The 20,329-nt window shown below is 38.5% G+C and overlaps 1 protein-coding gene across 4 annotated transcripts in view; it reads left to right on the top strand.

The window, feature by feature from the left end:
* LOC123507354 (tRNA-dihydrouridine(20a/20b) synthase [NAD(P)+]-like) overlaps nucleotides 1–20,329 on the top strand; it is a 164,367-nt gene that overhangs the window by 139,803 nt on the left and 4,235 nt on the right. For all 4 annotated transcript variants that reach the window (XM_045260139.1, XM_045260141.1, XM_045260138.1 and 1 more), the window contains one exon: nucleotides 6,612–6,820. In XM_045260139.1, coding sequence (XP_045116074.1) covers nucleotides 6,612–6,820 — 209 coding nt within the window. The remainder of the gene's footprint in view (nucleotides 1–6,611; nucleotides 6,821–20,329) is intronic.

The raw sequence follows: 20,329 nt of genomic DNA, 5'->3' as shown, positions 1-20,329 counted from the left end.
TATTCCATCAGCCCAACCATCTCTTTCCTGTATTACATCTATCACCCTCGAATAGTAACATATCAGGTTTGTCGTGCATGAACGCCCTTTTCTAAAACCAAATTGACACTCACAAAGTATGTCATTTTTCTCCAAGAAGTCTGTCCATCTAGTCTTCACCACCCTCTCACACATCTTAGCTACCACACTTGTAAGTGACACTGGTCTATAGTTCAATGGGTCTCTCTTGTTACCTGATTTATAGATTGGGACAATGTTAGCTCTTTTCCAGTCTTGGGGCACTACACCTTCCCTTAATGAGGCATCAATTACTTCACAAACTTTTTCTGCCAATTGCTCCTGCATTCTCTTAAAATCCATCCTGATACCCCATCAGGTCCCACAGCTTTTCTCACTTCTAAACTCCCCATCATGTTCTTGATCTCCTCCACCGTTACTTGAAACTCCTTCATAATCCCTTTCTGTTCCATTACCAGTGGTTTGTCAAAAGCAGTCTCCTTTGTGAATACCTTCCGAAAGCATCCATTCATAGCCTCTGCCATTTCCTGGGATCTTCACTGTATACTCCATTTACTTCTAAACTTTCAATACTTTCTCTATTTTTGATGTTGTTGTTCACATGTCTGTAAAAAAGCCTTGGTTGGTCTTTACATTTATCAATTATATCCTTTTCTTGTTTCTTTCTTTCTTCTCTTCTAATCAACACATATTCATTTCTTGCTCTTTTGTAACTTTCCACTGCTTAATCCGTCTTTTCCTTCTCCACCTCTTCCATGCATCCTCTTTTCTTGTTCTAGCCTTTTCACATCTATCGTTAAACCAGTCCTGCTTTCCAACTTCTCTATGTTGTCTTATTGGTACAAATTTTTCTCACCTTCTTTGTATATTTTTATAAATTCCTTCCACTTTTCATTTGCTCCTTAGCACTCTTGAATTTCATCCAATTTGTCTCTTGAAAGAATTTCTTTAGGTTTCCAAAATCTGTCTTGGCATAATTCCATCTTCCCACTTTATATTCTTCATTTCTTCTAGATTTCTCTTCGTCTATCACCTTGAACTCCAAAACTGCATGATCACTCTTTGCTAAAGGGCACTCCACCCTCATCTCCTCAATGACCATTGGCTCTGTACTAAAGACCAAGTCCAGTCTTGACGATGCTCCCTCTCCTCCAAACCTAGTATCTTCTTTGACCCACTGAGTTAACACATTTTCCATTGCCAGTGTCAATAGTGTATTTCCCCATGTTGTCTCTGATCCTTCCATTGACCAGTCCTCCCAACACACCTCTTTACAATTAAAATCTCCCATCATTATAGTTCGTTCACAGCCACCCAACATTTCTTCCAGACATGTTCCTGTATCACTTATCATTTCTTCATATTCCTGTACTGACCATGCATTTGTCTTAGGTGGTACGTACACCACTATGTAGTGCCTCTTTTTCCTTCATTAGTTTCTGCTCTGATCTTTAGCACTTCTGCCTTTCCCATACCTTTTTCACTTGATCCACCTTTATATCTTTTTAACCAGCAACATCACTCCTCCTCCCATCTTACCTACTCTATTTCTTTTCCAAACGTTATATTTCCTTCTCCAACCTTCATCAGGTCTTCTCCTCTCTCAGTTTTGTTTCAGTAAGACCCACAATATCTGGGTTCTTGTCCCTCAAGTAATCGTTGAGTTCTAAAATCCCGATATCACTCCATTTATGTTGGAATACATTACATTTCGCTCATATGTAAGTTTCTTTAGTCCTTTCTTGCTGTACTTTTCTGGGTTATGAACCACTTCCTCAGTCTCATATCCAAGATTCTCCAGAAAACTCTTTCTTCTCTCTTCTGTCCTCTCTTCATTTTTTTCAAAGCCTCCTTTCTCAACTCATTTAACATTTCTCTTTCCTTTTCACCGAGATCTCTTCTCAACCAAATCTTCCTTGTTGTTTCCTGCTGGGCTAGCCTCCATGACTTCTCCACCAATTCATCTACATCCTTTTGTGACTTAAGTTTGATTCTTATTGGCCTCATACCTTCTCTTGTGAACTTTCCAATTCTATGGAAGTCCTCTATTTCTTGTACTAGGTCTTTTCCTCCTCTTGCACCACATTAATGATATTATTTATCACCTTTTTATGTTTTCTCTCTCTCCATTTTACTCGGTGTCTTATCCTCCTCCACACCAAATATCACCACACATCTCTTTTGTCTACAGTTTCCCTCACCAATGTCTCATTTGACTTAATAACCTTCACCACTTTCTCAGCTATCTTCTCTTCTATGATCTGTTGATCTATAATTTCAGCAAGGCCCAAAGTTTTCTCCCCTGACTCTTTGATTTCCTTTTCCAGACTTGCAACTTTGTAATTTACCTCCTTTCTTTCCACTTCCTGACTTTTTTTCCATTCAGCCTGCTTCTCCATCACTTTTCCTAGAGATTCTCCACATTTTCGCAATTCACTTTAATTAGCTTAACTTCCTCTTTCAGTGCTGCATTTTCCTTCTTCATATCGGCACAGTCTCTTTTTACATTGTCATAACTCGTTTCCAGGCCCTCATACTTTTCAAACAGTTTTTCAATTTTACCTTCTAACTCCAGAATTTTCTTCACATAAGTGCTCTTCTCCATTATTCCTTGAAACCCTGTGAAGTCTGATTCTCTTTCGAGTTCACGGCCGCCATGTTGCGCAGACGTAAACAAACCAGCTGATGGCTCAAACGCAGGCTACAGTTTATATTTACCTTCACTGGACATTATTTTGCTAATCAACAGTTAACATGACTATATGGAGACGGGACAAACATTACCAGCTCCTTTCCCACCTTGGTTACTCTTAGGTAACTGTAGAATTATAGATGATTGCTCTGGAGCTCAGCGACCACCTCCATCATCGATGTGTGTGTGTGTGTGTGTGTGTGTGTGTGTGTGTGTGTGTGTGTGTGTGTGTGTGTGTGTGTGTATTTACCTAATTGTAACATACGGGAAAAGAGCTGTGCTCGTACTGTCCCGTCTCCATATCTACTAATGTCCAGCTTTTCTTAAAATCATGAATATTCCTTGTGTTGACCACTTCCACGTCTAAACTATTCCATGCTTCCACCCTTCTATGAGAAGCTATATTTTTCACATCTCTCCTATAAGTGGCCATTTTAGTTTTTCCCATGCCCTCTCGACATTCTTTCATTCCACATACACAGATCTTCCCTATCCATTTTTCCATGCCAATCATCACTCTGTATATTGCTATCAGGTCTCCCCTTTCTCTTCTGTTTTCCAGGGTCGGAAGTTGCATTCTGTTCAGTCTGTCTTCATAAGTCAAATCTCTTAAGTCAGGCACCATTTTGTTGCAGCCCTCTGTACTTTCTCTAGTTTCCTTATGTGTTTCTTTAAGTTCGAGCCCACTGTATTGTTGCATATTCAAGCCTTGGTCTTATCATTGCAGTAATTATTTTCTTCATCATTTCTTCATCTAAATATCTGAACGCCACTCTTATGTTCCTCAATAAGTTCAATACTTCTCCAATTATTTTGTTTATATGTCTCTCTGGCGATAGGTCATTGGTAATTGTCACCCCAAGGTCTTTTTCTTCATGACTGGTTTTATGTCTTCATTTCCTATCTTGTACATACTCCTGATTCTTCTTTCACTCTTGCCAAACTCTATTTTCTTGCATTTTGTCGTGTTGAACTCCATTTGCCATGTACAGCTCCATTTCCATATTCTGTCCAAGTCTTCCTGGAGTAGTTCGCAATCTTTGTCACATCTCACTTTTCTTAACAATTTTGCATCGTCTGCAAATAGGCTCACATAACTGGACACCCCATCCACCATGTCATTTATGTAGACCGCGAACATTACTGGTGCCAACACTGATCCCTGTGGAACTCCACTCTCCACCAAGCCCCATTCTGATGGTCTGTCCTTAATTATTGTTCTCATTTCTCTTCCTACCAAAAGTCTTCCATCCATTTTAGTAAACTGCCATGCACTCCTCCTACCATTTCAAGTTTCCAGATCAGTCTCTGGTGTGGTACCTTATCAAAGGCCTTTTTTAAATCCAGATATATTCCATCAGCCCAACCATCTCTTTCCTGTATTACATCTATCACCCTCGAATAGTAACATATCAGGTTTGTCGTGCATGAACGCCCTTTTCTAAAACCAAATTGACACTCACAAAGTATGTCATTTTTCTCCAAGAAGTCTGTCCATCTATTCTTCACCACCCTCTCACACATCTTAGCTACCACACTTGTAAGTGACACTGGTCTATAGTTCAATGGGTCTCTCTTGTTACCTGATTTATAAATTGGGACAATGTTAGCTCTTTTCCAGTCTTGGGGCACTACACCTTCCCTTAATGAGGCATCAATTACTTCACAAACTTTTTCTGCCAGTTGCTCCTGCATTCTCTTAAAATCCATCCTGATACCCCATCAGGTCCCACAGCTTTTCTCACTTCTAAACTCCCCATCATATTCTTGATCTCCTCCACAGTTACTTGAAACTCCTTCATAATCCCTTTCTGTTCCATTACCAGTGGTTTGTCAAAAGCAGTCTCCTTTGTGAATACCTTCCGAAAGCATCCATTCATAGCCTCTGCCATTTCCTGGGATCTTCACTGCATACTCCATTTACTTCTAAACTTTCAATACTTTCTCTATTTTTGATGTTGTTGTTCACATGTCTGTAAAAAGCCTTGGTTGGTCTTTACATTTATCAATTATATCCTTTTCTTGTTTCTTTCTTTCTTCTCTTCTAATCAACACATATTCATTTCTTGCTCTTTTGTAACTTTCCCACTGCTTAATCCGTCTTTTCCTTCTCCACCTCTTCCATGCATCCTCTTTTCTTGTTCTAGCCTTTTCACATCTATCGTTAAACCAGTCCTGCTTTCCAACTTCTCTATGTTGTCTTATTGGTACAAATTTTTCTCACCTTCTTTGTATATTTTTATAAATTCCTTCCACTTTTCATTTGCTCCTTAGCACTCTTGAATTTCATCCAATTTGTCTCTTGAAAGAATTTCTTTAGGTTTCCAAAATCTGTCTTGGCATAATTCCATCTTCCCACTTTATATTCTTCATTTCTTCTAGATTTCTCTTCATCTATCACCTTGAACTCCAAAACTGCATGATCACTCTTTGCTAAAGGGCACTCCACCCTCATCTCCTCAATGACCATTGGCTCTGTACTAAAGACCAAGTCCAGTCTTGACGATGCTCCCTCTCCTCCAAACCTAGTATCTTCTTTGACCCACTGAGTTAACACATTTTCCATTGCCAGTGTCAATAGTGTATTTCCCCATGTTGTCTCTGATCCTTCCATTGACCAGTCCTCCCAACACACCTCTTTACAATTAAAATCTCCCATCATTATAGTTCGTTCACAGCCACCCAACATTTCTTCCAGACATGTTCCTGTATCTCTTATCATTTCTTCATATTCCTGTACTGACCATGCATTTGTCTTAGGTGGTACGTACACCACTATGTAGTGCCTCTTTTTCCTTCATTAGTTTCTGCTCTGATCTTTAGCACTTCTGCCTTTCCCATACCTTCTTTCACTTGATCCACCTTTATATCTTTTTAACCAGCAACATCACTCCTCCTCCCATCTTACCTACTCTATTTCTTTTCCAAACATTATATTTCCTTCTCCAACCATCATCAGGTCTTCTCCCTCTCTCAGTTTTGTTTCAGTAAGACCCACAATATCTGGGTTCTTGTCCCTCAAGTAATCGTTGAGTTCTAAAATCCCGATATCACTCCATTTATGTTGGAATACATTACATTCCGCTCATACGTAAGTTTCTTTAGTCCTTTCTTGCTGTACTTTTCTGGGTTATGAACCACTTCCTCAGTCTCATATCCAAGATTCTCCAGAAAAACTCTTTCTTCTCCTCTTCTGTCCTCTCTTCATTTTTTTCAAAGCCTCCTTTCTCAACTCATTTAACATTTCTCTTTCCTTTTCACCGAGATCTCTTCTCAACCAAATCTTCCTTGTTGTTTCCTGCTGGGCTAGCCTCCATGACTTCTCCACCAATTCATCTACATCCTTTTGTGACTTAAGTTTGATTCTTATTGGCCTCATACCTTCTCCTGTGAACTTTCCAATTCTATGGAAGCCCTCTATTTCTTGTACTAGGTCTTTTCCCTCCTCCTGCACCACATTAATGATATTATTTATCATCTTTTTTATGTTTTTCTCTCTCTCCATTTTACTCGGTGTCTTATCCTCCTCCACACCAAATATCACCACACATCTCTTTTTGTCTACAGTTTCCCTCACCAATGTCTCATTTGACTTAATAACCTTCACCACTTTCAATCTTCTCTTCTATGATCTGTTGATCTATAATTTCAGCAAGGCCCAAAGTTTTCTCCCCAGACTCTTTGATTTCCTTTTCCAGACTTGCAACTTTGTAATTTACCTCCTTTCTTTCCACTTCCTGACTTTTTTTCCATTCAGCCTGCTTCTCCATCACTTTTCCTAAAGATTCTCCACATTTGTCGCAATTCACTTTAATTAACTTTGTGTGTGTGTGTGTGTGTTTCAGGCACACACCCAAGAACAAGAACATACACAGTCACTTTTTTCTTTACACACATGCAGGCGCACAGTTGATTTTGCACAGCAGATGGAGGCAGCTGGCATATCCTTCATTGCAATACATGGGCGCACTCAGAAGCAGAGGAGTGAGCCAGTGTGCACAGAGACAATAGCAACAGTGAAGTCCGCTTTGAGTGTTCCTGTGGTTGCTAATGGTGGAGTGCGTTCACTGGAGGAGGCATGTGCGTTGAAGGAAATAACTGGTGCTGATGGTGTGTATGTGTGTTTGTATATCCTTTTTTATAGAATATAGTCATGCTGGCAGTATTTCTTTATTAGTAACTGATAATATTTCACCTTTCAGTATTAATATAGGTAACCCCCGCTTAACGAACGAGTTACGTTCCTAAAAAACGTTTGTTGCGTGAAATTTTTTTAAGCGAACCAATTATAACAAGTTTGACCTCTGACTTCAACTTACATTGAGAGTAAACAAAGTGAGAGTGCATCATAGTATAGTAAAAATTATGAAGTTAAACATTTAAGCAGTTTAATTTTAAGACTAAGTCAGTATAATGTACACTAATGTATGTATGTAAGTAACTATATAATATTGATGACCTTAAATTTATGAAGGGATAGAGAGAATGGAGGGGGAAAGACGCTAGCCGGCAGCCTGTGGAATGTAAACAAAGGGTGCATCATTGTACTGCACACAAAACTTATATACCACATTTCCACAAGGCTTTCCATTTTATCCATTGTAGAGTCGTGAGTTCAGGTGGTTCTTTTAGCCTGCAAGGAAGATATGGTCTCACCAGCCTTCTTAATAGAGTCTGCTGACTTGAAAATAGAGACTGTAGATGGAGGCAAGCCATGGTGTTGAGCAATGCTATTAGTTTTCTCGCCTCTCTTGTGTCTGTGAATAATATCCAGCTTCGCTTCGAGAGTAAGTGACTTCTTGGTCTTCTTAGCAATGTTAGGCGACATTGCAGGGCTTGTTACAGGATGTTTTGGTGGCATGTTTAGCGAGGGAGGATGAGCTGCTGCTGGACGCTGTTATTGCTTTGAACTAGAAGTGGGGAAGGGTAAGGGAGTGAGTGGTGTGCATTTTGTCCACGAGAGGCACTGGTGTATACAAAAGCCTGTCGGCTTGTGTGATACAGCGGGACTTCCAAACTTGGAAAAAATTGCCTGGAGAAAATTTTGTTAAAGCGAGTTTGGTGTTTGCTATATGAGCAGATGGTAGTAAAAGGAAACGTTCGTTGTAGCAAAATTTTGTTGTGTGAGCGTTCGTTAATTGGGGGTTGCCTGTACTGTACTTGTTGCCCAGACATTCCTGAAGAAGATGAAATAAAGAAGTGACAGACTGGTATACATAGAACACCTACACACAAACATGGATAGGTTGATGTAGTGTATTTAGATATCAAAAAGGCTTTTGACAGAGTACCACATAGTAGACTTATGGGAAATAGAACACATAGGAGGAGTACAGGGAAGTATCTTAAGTTGGATGAAGGATTACTTAACAGGACAATGATAAGAGACTCCCCAACAAATTCAAGCACAGCATCTAGTGGCATACCATAGGGTTCAGTGTGGGCATCAATCAAAGAGTGGTGCCTTGTGTTTTCTTTCTCGGATACTGGATGAGATCTCACAGAATGTAGGTGGTATATGATACAATGGCATACTTGACTTTCATCATTCCTACCAAGGTGCGTGACTCTTATATCAGGATGAGTACTGATGTGCCATGCAGGGAATAATTATTTTATTTTATTTCTTTTTATTTTTAGGCTACCAGTAGATTAGCTTACCATAGAAATTAACATTTTCTCTCGTTTATCATCTTCAGAAAATGGCTTAGAGAAGGCAGACATTTTTTTCTCAAAAATTTGCATGGCTTTATTTCTTATTGTACGTACCTACTGTGAAAAATCACTTACCATTATCATTATTTCCACCGTGGAGAGAGAGAGAGAGGCCTCTGAGTCAGGTATCTCCTCACTTCTATCCAATCTGGATATGGCACAAGGAGTCGTTTTCTGTTGCCTGTAATGAAGACATAAAACATTCCCTTTCCCTTTTTCATAATGTGGCAATTTGATATTAATTACAGAAAGCAAACAAACAAGTACGAACTACAGCATTTTCATATGTGTAGCTTAATTTTTATGCAATATTCTTTGAAATTCTTTTTAAATTGCAGTGCTACATTTATTTTATGTCTTAAATGTTATTTTTATAAGTCTCATAAATTTGTTTCATGAAGTTAATGCGTGATTATGCCATGATTTGTAAAGATAAGTGTGATGATAATTTTAATGCAAGAATTTTCAGATTTGGTAAATTATTGACAGATATTCATCATTTGATGCTCAGAAAGTAATTTGTAAGAATACAGCATTTTTGTGGAAGCATCTTTAGTACCCCATAAAAATAATTTTAACGTGCACCAAATCCAAATATTTACTTGCTTAATTCTTTGAGTATTCGTGAAGGATTGTTAATGGTCATTTAAGTAGTTTCAGACCATGTCATGGAAAAGGGAAAGAATGAAAGGCGACCAGTGGAAATGTATAAGATGGGAGATGGAATAGAACTGAAGAAAATAAAAAAGGAAAAGGACTTGGGCGTGATGATGGAAGAAAACAATCAACTGGTAAGCCATATAGATAGAATTTTCAGAGAGAAATATAATTTGCTAAGGAATATTGGAATAGCATTTCACTACATGGACAAAGAAATGATGAAGAAATTGATAAGTACTATAATAAGACCCAAATTGGAATATGCAGGAGTAGTGTGGACATCCCATAAAAGAAACACATGAGGAAGTTGGAGAGACTACAAAAAATGGCTACAAGAATGGTTCCAGAATTTGAACGGATGACATATAAGAAGAGACTAAAGGCTATGGATCCACCAACCCTGGAACAGAGAAGGGAGAGAGGGGATCTGATACAAGTTTATAAATTGATGAATGGAATGGATCAAGTGGATAATGAGAAACTGATCCTGAGAGAGAAATATAACATTTGAAGCACATGATCGCATAGTTAAAAGTTGAGGAAAGGAAGATGTTTGAAAGATGTTAAAAAATATAGTTTCCTGCAAAGATGTGTTGACACGTGGAACGGTTTGAGTGAAGAAGTGGTGTAAGAAGTGGTGTTAGGAACGAGTGTGCATAGTTTTAAAGAAAAGTTGGATAAGTGTAGATATGGAGATGGGGCCACACGAGCGTAATGCCCAGGCCCTGTAAAACTACAACTAGGTAAATACACGGAGCGCAGCCGTCGAGCAGGACACATGCACCTGACCAGCTTGCAGAGATTACTACAAAAAGAGTTGGACCCAGGCCTAGATGTATGTACAGGGGGAGAGGAAGCCATAGGTTCTATCTCCAAATAAAATAAGTGTTAGATCACATATAAGGAATGAATAACGAAAGAGAGATGGAACCAAGTAGCGGTGCCAGGCGCATGGTGTCATCAAAACATACGTGGAGTGATAACCAACGCTTTATAGAAACCCCTACTGGTTTAAGGAAACTGACTGATGATACTACGGAAAGGGATTTCTTGGCTTTTAGAGATGAACAAGGTAATATGAGAAGGCTTATTAATGTAGAAAGAGAATTAAGATATATGAAGGAGGTGATGTCCAGTCTCATGGACAGACAAGACCAACTGCTAACAGGAGAACACAGCCCTGAAATTGAGAGTAGCTGAATGTGAGAAAGTCAGTGCATTAAACCAGGAATTGAAAGAGATTCTGGAAATAAGGAGGCAAAATGACATTCTAAAAACCACATGCCAAAATTATGAAGCTCTTTAAAGAGCTTGCAGGCTAAAGTGCAGGATGGGATTACAGACAGAGCAGAAGGTGGTCTAGGTGGATGACAAGTTGAAAGAACTAAGAAAAGAATGGAAATAGGAGCAAGAAGAGGAAAAGTTAAATTTTCAGAAATGGTAAGGAGACTAATTTAGAACACAAAAGTCGCTGTAATAGAAGTTATCAAGGAAAAGGAAGATTTGGTGCGGGATGCAATGGACAAAAAAAGAGCTTCTTGATTTATGGGATGAAGGAAAAGAAAAATCCAAATAAATTCACGAGAGACCGTGAAGAAAGGAAAATGGCCAAAACTGTTATCAAACGAGTACAAGATTAGGTTGATTAGGCTGGGAGGGTACAGTGAAGGAGGTATGAGACCAATGAAGGTGAAAATGAGATCTGAAGTGGCTATAGAGAGAATTATGGTTAGAAAATGGAAGCTGGCCGATGATGTCGATCACAAGGAAATATGGATAAAAAGAGATATGAACTTAGAGGAAAGGGAAAAGGAGAAAGTGCTAAGAAGTGAAGCTAAGGAAAAAAATGAGAAAAGGAAAGAGATGCAGGGTTCTGGATATGAGACTAAAGAAGTGGTACCTAAGGAAAAAAGAGGAGTTTGTGGAGGAGACAAGAAATTAAGAATGACTTATATAAATGGGTTGTTATCAAGCATGTTGGATGTTAGGAATTATTTGAAAGAGAAAAAGCTGGGTGTAGTGTGCATCATTGAAACAAAACTAAGAAAGCAAATCCATGTTAACTTTAAAGAGGAGGAATATAATAGCTGGAGGAGAGACAGGAAGGATAAAGGGGGAGGAGGAGTGCTAATAATGGTTCATGATAATATATGTGTGGAGAATGATGTGCAAAATGGAGAGGACGAAGTGGAAGTATTGGGAGTAACAATCAAATCAGGAATTGAAGAAGAGAAAAATTTTAGTTCCATATGTGCCACCTAAAACTATTACATGGGGAACTGAAAAATATAAAGATATGCAAAGAGGTGATTAAGTAACTAGATAACATGATAAGAAGAAAAGGAAGAATACTTTTAGTTGGAGACTTAAACTGCAAAAAAAGTAAACTCGAGAGAGATGGAAGTAATGGATAATGCTGGAGAGTGGAGCGAGGAAGTGTTACAGTTGGCTATGGTTAATACAATGGATCATTGAGTGGAGTCAACAAGTTACAGGGGGGAAGAAGAACCATTGTTGTTTGACCACAAAGAAACCAGAACCCCTTCCAATCATACAATACCTTAGTCCAATGGGAAGAAGTGATCAAATGACATTAGAGATGCAAATATGGGAGGAGGATGAGATAAGTTACAGAGATGACTACAAAGGAGAGAGATTAAATTATACAAGAGCAGATTTTGAAAAATTAAGTGTTTAGTTTGATGATATTGAGTGGAGAAACATTATGTAGAGAAAGACAGTACAAGGAAAATATGACATATTCTTACAAAAATTTAATGAAGGAGTTAAAAAATGTTTATACCTGTTTAAAGAGTTAAGAAAAAAAAACAAAACATGCTTGGTATAGTGCTAGATGCATACAAGCTATAACAGACAGCAGTACAAGGATGCCAAAAATGAATATATTAAAGTAAAGAGAGAGGAAGAAAGAAACTTTGAGAAGGATGTGGTGAATAAAAGCAAAGACGAACCTAAACTTTTCCATTAGTTTATAAATGGCAAAACAAAGAACAAGGAAACAATTGAAAAAAATAATTAAAGATGGAATGACATACCAAACAGAAAAGGAAATACAGCAGTACAAGGATGCCAAAAATGAATATATTAAAGTAAGGAGAGAGGAAGAAAGAAACTTTGAGAAGGATGTGGTGAATAAAAGCAAAGACAAACCTAAACTTTTCCATTAGTTTATAAATGGCAAAACAAAGAACAAGGAAACAATTGAAAAAAATAATTAAAGATGGAATGACATACCAAACAGAAAAGGAAATGTGTGAAATAATGAATGAGAGCTTCAAAATGGTGTTCACTGCAGAAGATTTCACAGAACCTAATAGGACATTGCATTGCCAAGGATTACAGGAGATCACAGTGCACAAAGAGGATATTGGAAGATTATTGGATAAGTTGGAAGTCAGAAAAGCAATGGGACTAGATAGTGTATCAGGCTGGGTGTTAAAAGAATGTAAAGAGCAACTACTGGATCCAATTTGGGAAATAGTTACAAGTTCAATAAATGAAGGTAAAGTTCTGCTAGAATGGAAGAGAGCCTACTTAATTCTGATATTTAAAGGAGGAAAGGCAACTGAACCACTAAATTACAAACCAGTGTCACTTACAAGTTTCTTGGGGAATTTGTGTGAAATAATTATCAAAGAAAAATGGGTTCAATTTATATAAGAGGAGGAAGTCATATCGAACAGACAATTTGGGTTCAGGACAAGGAAGTCATGTGTATCAAACTTATTAAGCTTCTACTCAAGAGTTATAGCAGGATTGGAAAACAGAGATGGATGGGTGGGTACAGTATATCTGGATATTAAAAAGACTTTTGAAAAAGTCCCTCATGGAAGACTACTTTGGAAACCAGAGAACATAGGAGAACTGCAAGGAACTTTGCTTGAATATACAAGAGATTATTTTAAGGATAGGGAAATGAGAACTGTGATCAAAGATACATACTCATCCTGGGATAAAGTAATAAGCAGATTCTCACAAGTGTCAGTGTTAGCCCCCATTATGTTGAAATTTATGTAAACGACATTCACATTGGGATAAACAGTTATATGAATTTATTTGCTGATGATGCAAAGCTGCTAAGAGTTATCAAAACCAGAGAGGAATGTTTGCTGTTGCAAGAAGATATAAACAGGATCTATGAATGGAGTAGGAAGTGGAAGTTGGAGTTTAATGCCAAGAAATGTCGCATAATGGAACTAGGAAAGAGTAAAAGAAGACTGGTATGGAATTATTTGATGGGAGAGGAACAAATAATGAAATCTAAAGATGAATTAGGAAAAAGATCTGGGAGTGATAATACAGGAAAATCTGAGCCCTGAAAAATACATAAGCAAGACATTTGGACTGTCATATAAAATTATGACTAAAAAAAGAGTGGCATTTCATTACATGGATAAAGATATGATGAAAAAATCATCACAAGCATGATACGCCCAAGGCTGGATGGAATATGCAGCAGTGGTGGTCTCCGAGCTATAAAATGGATATAAGAAAATTTGAACGGATACGGAAGATTGCTACAAAGATGGTGCTGGAATTAAAGGACCTAACATATGAAGAACGACTGAAGGAAATGGGACTGCCAACCTTACAAGATAGAAGACAACATTGGGACCTAATAACAATGTACAAGATAGCCAATGGCATTGAAAAGATAGACAAAGAAGACTTGGTGCTGTTGACACAGAATCCACAGAATGGGACCTTATCAAGATGGAACAAGACTAATTAAGATACTACTCAAATCACAAGCAGCAACAGAAGAGAAATTATATAGAACAACAAAACTCAGAGAAACAGAAGGCTGCAAGGATATATATATATATATATATATATATATATATATATATATATATATATATATATATATATATATATATATATATATATATATATATAAGGAAAAATAAGAATGAGGAAGAAAGGAAGAGATACAACAAATTGGCAACAGCAGTAAGGGAAAAAAATAATGGAAGGTCAGAGGAGGAAAAAAAAGGCATTTTTTTGGAGAATTCTAGGAGACAGGATAAAAAAAATGGTATATAAGAGAGAAGGAAGTGGCAACAGTGGACCAAGCGTAACTAAAAATGATAAGGGTAAGAAACTAAAAATGATGTATACGAACATAGATGGAATTCTATCAAGTAAATTAGAACTAAAAGATTACATAAGGAAAGAAAAACTGGATATTGTATGCCTGGCTGAAACAAAACTAAATGGGACAATCAAAATAGGCATAGACAATAGATATAATGTATGGAGGAAAGACAGAGTGGGTAAAGGAGGAGGAGGAGTCATGATGATGACAAGGAAAGAAATGGTGGTAAACCATGTGGAATATGGGGAAGGAAAAGCAGAAGTACTATATATTAAGATGCATATTAATAAAAAAGACTTAACAATCACTGTAACATATGTGCCACCAAAAACGAATGCATGGACCAACCGGGAATATAAAGATATGATAGATGATACTATAAGGAGTCTAACGAGAGTCATTAAAAAAGGAGAAAAGTCTTATTAGTAGGAGACTTCAACTGTAAAGATGTGGACTGGGAAAATTATGAAATTGGTATGGGGGAAGAAGCTTGGGGAGAAAGATTCCTAAACCTAATGATAGATAATATGATGGATCAAAAAGTAAAGGAAAACACAAGATTCAGAGGAAACGATGAGCCAGCGAGATTAGACCTGGTTTTTGCAAGGGCTATACAAATGAATCATGATATAAGATGTAAGTGCCCATTGGGAGAGAGTGATCATGTAATATTAGAAATGGATATAGAAAGAGAAAAGAAGATAGAGATGAATCATACAAAGGAGACCGATTAAATTACAGAAAGGCTGATATTGAGAATCTCAAGAGCTATTTCAAATACGCTAACTAGGAGGAGATGGAAAACTCTGAGGGGGTGCAAGAGAAATATAACTTATTTTTGGAAATATACAAAACAAGAGTAAGGGAATATGTTCCAAAATATAGACCTAAAGAAGAAGGAAAGAAAGATTGGTTTAACGCAAAGTGTGCTAGAGCAAAGGAGAAAAGAGATGGAGCATGGAAAAGGTGGAAGAGAAATAGAAATGCAGTAAATAAGGTAAACTTCAAGATAGCAAGAAATGAATATGTTAAAGTGAGGAAGGAAGAGGAGAGGATCTATGAAAAAGGACATAGTCGAAAAATGCAAGGAGCAACCAAAATTGTTCTACAGATTCATAAATGGAAAAATAAGGCAAAAAGAAACAATAGAAAGGTTAAAAGGAGAAAATGGGATGGTGGAAGACCCAAAAAGTATGGCAGAACTGTTAAATAATAAGTTCCAGGAGGTCTTTACTAAGGAATCTAAATTTGAAAGACCACAGGGTAATAGAGAGACCATCTATATGGAAGAGATTAAAGTAACCAAGCTTGAAATAAAAGAGTTAATGAAGGAACTGGATGAAGAAAAGGCAATGGGACCGGATGAAGTCTCAGGCAGAATACTGAAAGAATGTAGGGAAGAACTAGCAAGACCTATACACAACATCATTAAACGCTCAATAGAAAATGGAACAGTACCAGTAGAATGGAAAAGAGCAGATGTGGTTCCCATATACTCGTATAAGAGCGGAAGGAAAAAAGAACCTCTAAATTACAGACCAGTATCATTAACTAGTGTAATATGTAAGATGTGTGAAAGAGTAATAAAGAAACAATGGATCGAGTTCCTTGAAGACAACAAATTATTATCAAATAGCCAATTTGGCTTTAGAAAAAGTTGGTCGTGTGTAAACAAATTTACTGAGTTTCTACTCTAGAATAGTTGACAGGGTACAAGAGAGAGAAGGATGGGTTGATTATATTTACTTAGATTTAAAAAAGGCATTTGATAAAGTGCCACATGAAAGGTTGCTGTGGAAATTAGAGGAGAAGGGTGGTATAAAAGGAAGCACATTGAGATGTATGGAGAATATTTGAGGGGGAGAGAAATAAGGACGGTAGTCAAAGATATGAAGTCCAAGTGGAAAGCAGTAGAAAGCGGATTGCCAAAAGTATTGGCACCAATCCTTTTTCTCATATATATAAACGACATGCCGGAAGGAGTGAACAGCTACATAAATCTGTTTGTGGACGATGCAAAACTGTGCAGCGTGGACCCTCACAAAAAGAAATATATAAGGAAGCTGGAGAGACTACAAAAAATGGCTACAAGAATGGTCCCGAAACTTGAAGGGATGACATATGAGGAGAGACTAAAGGCTATGGATCTTCCAACATTGGAACAGAGAACAAAGAGAGGGGATCTCATACAAGTTTATAAATTTATCAACAGAATGGACCAAGTGGACAACGAGTATCTGATCCTGAGAGAAGAATATGCCAGTCGAAGCACAAGATTGCATAGTAAGAAACTGAGGAAGGGAAGATGTCTAAGAGATATTAAAAAGTATAGTTTCCTGGAAAGATGTGTTGAGACGTGGAACAGTTTGAATGAAGAAGTAGTGTCTGCAATGAGTGTACACAGTTTTAAGGAAAGATTGGATAAGTGTAGATATGGAGATGGGACCACACGAGCATAAGGCCCAGGCCCTGTAAAACTACAACTAGGTAAATACAACAAGGTAAATACACACACACACAAAGAGATAATGAAAAAGCAAGAAGAAAATAAAGTGATTACACAGAGTGAAATGGTTAAGGCTTTGAAGGAAAATGAGTATGTGGTGAGAGATATTGCTGAAAAGAAAAAATGTGTCATCATAACATGTTTGAGAGAGGAAACTAACAGGAATTGGCAAGATAGGAGGGATAAGGAAAATGACAGGATAAAGTTTTTACTGAATAAGATCTCCGAGGAGGACGAATGCCTATATGCTGAGGTAGAGGAAAGTGTGAGACTAGGAGCTTATGAAGAAGGCAAGAGTAGACCATTAAAATTGAAATTAAAGTCTCAGGTGGCAGCCGAGGCCTTGCAGAGGAGGGCCTGGAAACTTAAAGACTACGAGGAAACCAAAACAATTTACATAACCAGAAATATGACACAGGAGGAAAGAATGAAAATGAGAGAGCTTGTAACGGAAGTGAGAGAAAAGAATGAGGAAAGAACTGAGGAAGAAAAGACCACCAAGTTTTTTTGGAGGATGAGAAATGGGAGGCTGAAGAAGTGGTGGATAAAACAGACGGAATAGACAGTACACTGACTGAAACATGGAAGAAAGAGATTAGGAATGGAATTCAAGTGACATACACGAATATAGATGTCTGTCTGTCTGTGTGTGGTAAAAACAAAGTTAAGGCCCGAAATAAAGCTAGATTGGTTTGATGTAAAACACTACAAAGTATGGAGAAATGATAGAAAGAATAAAGGAGGTGGTGGTATAATGGTTTTTACTAAAAAAGATCTGATAGTGAAGGAGGTGAACTTTAGTAAGGGAAATGAAATGATAAGTATTTTATTTTTTTATTTTTTTTATTTTTTTTTTTTTTTTACGTAGGAAAGAGGGCCAGCCAAGGGCAAAAAAAAGAAGGTTAGAAAAAGGCCCACTTGAGCACTGGCTCTCCAAAGAGTTCAAAAAGTGCCAAAACCGTCAGCCAGAATTAGGGGAGCAAATGCCTCGATACCTCCCTCTTAAAAGAAGACAAGTTGTAGGAATTCGGAAATATAGATGCAGGGGAGATCCAGAGTTTACCAGTGAAAGGGATGAATGATTGAGCGTACTTTTTAACTCTTGCATTAAAGAGTTGGACAGAATAGGGATGAGAGGAAAAAGAAAGCCTTGTGAAGCGTGGCCACAGGAGGAGGGGAGGCATGCAGTTAGCAAGATCAGTAGAACAGTTACCATGAAAATAGCGATAAAATATAGAAAGGGATGCAACATTTCGGCGGTGAGACAGTTAGTCAGAGGAGGGGAGTTGATGAGACGAAGAGCTTTCGATTCCACCCTATCAAGCAAAGCTGTGTGACTGGAACCCTCCCAAACATGCAAAGAGTACTCCATACAGGGACGGATAAGGCCCTTATACAGAGTAAGCAGTTGGAGGGGCGAGAAAAACTGTCGGAGACGCCTCAGAACACCTAATTTCATAGAAGCTGTTTAAGCAAGAGATGAGATGTGAAGTTTCCAGTTAAGATTATGAGCAAAGGACAGACCGAGGATATTCATTATGGAAGAGGGAGACAGTTGAGTGTCAGTGAAGAAGAGGGGATAGTTGTCTGGAAGGTTGTGTCGAGTTGATAGATGGAGGAATTGAGTTTTTGAGGCATTGAAAACTACTAGATTTTCTCTGCCCCAATCGGAAATCTTAGAAAGATCGGAAGTCAGTCGTTCCGTGGCGTCCCCGTGTGATCTGTTGATTTCCTGAAGGGTTGGACGTCTCTGAAAGAACGTAGGGTGGTATCATCAGCGTAGGAGTGGATAGGGCAAGAAGTTTGGTTAAGAAGGTCATTAATGAATAATAGAAAGAGAGTGGGTGACAGGACAGAACCCTGAGGAACACCACTATTAATAGGTTTAGGAGAAGAACAGTAGCCGTCTACCACAGCAGCAATAGAGCGGTCGGAAAGGAAACTTGAGATAAAGTTGCAGAGAGAAGGATAGAAGCTGTAGGAGGGCAGTTTTGAAATCAAAGCTTTATGCCAGACTCTATCAAAAGCATTTGATATGTCTAACGCAACAGCAAAAGTTTCACCGAAATCTCTAAAAGAGGATGACCAATACTCAGTAAGGAAAGCCAGAAGATCACCAGTAGAGCGACCTTGACGGAAGCCATACTGGCGATCAGATAGAAGATTGTGAAGTGACAGATGTTGGAGAATCTTCCTATTCAGGATAGATTAAAAAACTTTAGACAAACAAGAGATTAAAGCTATAGGACGGTAGTTTGAGGGGTTAGAACGGTCACCCTTTTTAGGAACAGGCTGAATGTAGGCAAACTTCCAACAGGAAGGAAAAGTAGAAGTCGATAGACAAAGTTGGAAGAGTTTGGCCAGGCAAGGTGCAAGCACAGAAGCACAGTTTTTGAGAACAATAGGAGGGACCCCATCAGGTCCATAAGCCTTCCAAGGGTTTAGGCCAGCAAGGGCATGGAAAACATCATTACGAAGAATTTTGATTGTAGACATGAAATAGTCAGAGGGAGGAGGAAAGGGAGGGACAATTCCAGAATCGTCCAAGGTGGAGTTGTGAGCAAAGGTTTGAGATAAGAGTTCAGCTTTAGAGACAGAAGAGATGGCACTGGTGCCATCAGGATGAAATAAAGGAGGGAAAGATGAAGAAGTGAAGTTATTTGAGATGTTTTTGGCTAGATGCCAGAAGTCACGAGGAGAGTTTGAGTTTGAAAGATTTTGACATTTCCTATTTATGAAAGAGTGTTTGGCAAGTTGAAGAACAGACTTGGCATGATTCCGGGCAGAGATATAAAGTGCATGAGATTCAGGAGATGGAAGGCTCAAGTACTTTTTGTGGGCAACCTCTCTATCATGTATAGCACGTGAAGTTAAACCAAGGTTTGGTTGAGAAAAAGAATGAGGAATGTACGCCTCTATGCCAGACACTAACACCTCTGTTATGTGTTCAGCACAAAAAGATGGGTCTCTGACACGGAAGCAATAATCATTCCAGGGAAAATCAGCATAATACCTCCTCAGGTCCCCCCAACTGGCAGAGGCAAAATGCCAGAGGCACCTTCGCTTTGGGGGATCCTGCAGAGGGATTGGAAAAATAGGACAAGATACAGATACAGTCACGAGGAGAGTTTGAGTTTGAAAGAGGAATGAGGAATGAGGAATGTACGCCTCTATGCCAGACACTAACACCTCTGTTATGCGTTCAGCACAAAAAGATGGGTCTCTGACACGGAAGCAATAATCATTCCAGGGAAAATCAGCATAATACCTCCTCAGGTCCCCCCAACTGGCAGAGGCAAAATGCCAGAGGCACCTTCGCTTTGGGGGATCCTGCAGAGGGATTGGAAAAATAGGACAAGATACAGAAATGAGATTGTGATCGGAGGAGCCCAACGGAGATGAAAGGGTGACAGCATAAGCAGAAGGGTTAGAGGTGAGGAAGAGATCAAGAATGTTGGGCGTGTCTCCAAGACAGTCAGGAATACGAGTAGGGTGTTGCACCAGTTGCTCTAGGTCATGGAGGATAGCAAAGTTGAAGTCTAGTTCACCAGGGTGGTCAGTAAAGGGAGAGGAAAGCCAAACCTGATGGTGAACATTGAAATCTCCAAGAATGGAAATC

The sequence above is a fragment of the Portunus trituberculatus genome, chromosome 22, assembly GCF_017591435.1.
Source record: "Portunus trituberculatus isolate SZX2019 chromosome 22, ASM1759143v1, whole genome shotgun sequence".
Classification (NCBI taxonomy): Eukaryota; Metazoa; Arthropoda; class Malacostraca; order Decapoda; family Portunidae; genus Portunus; species Portunus trituberculatus.
This window is presented reverse-complemented; position numbering and strand designations above follow the sequence as displayed.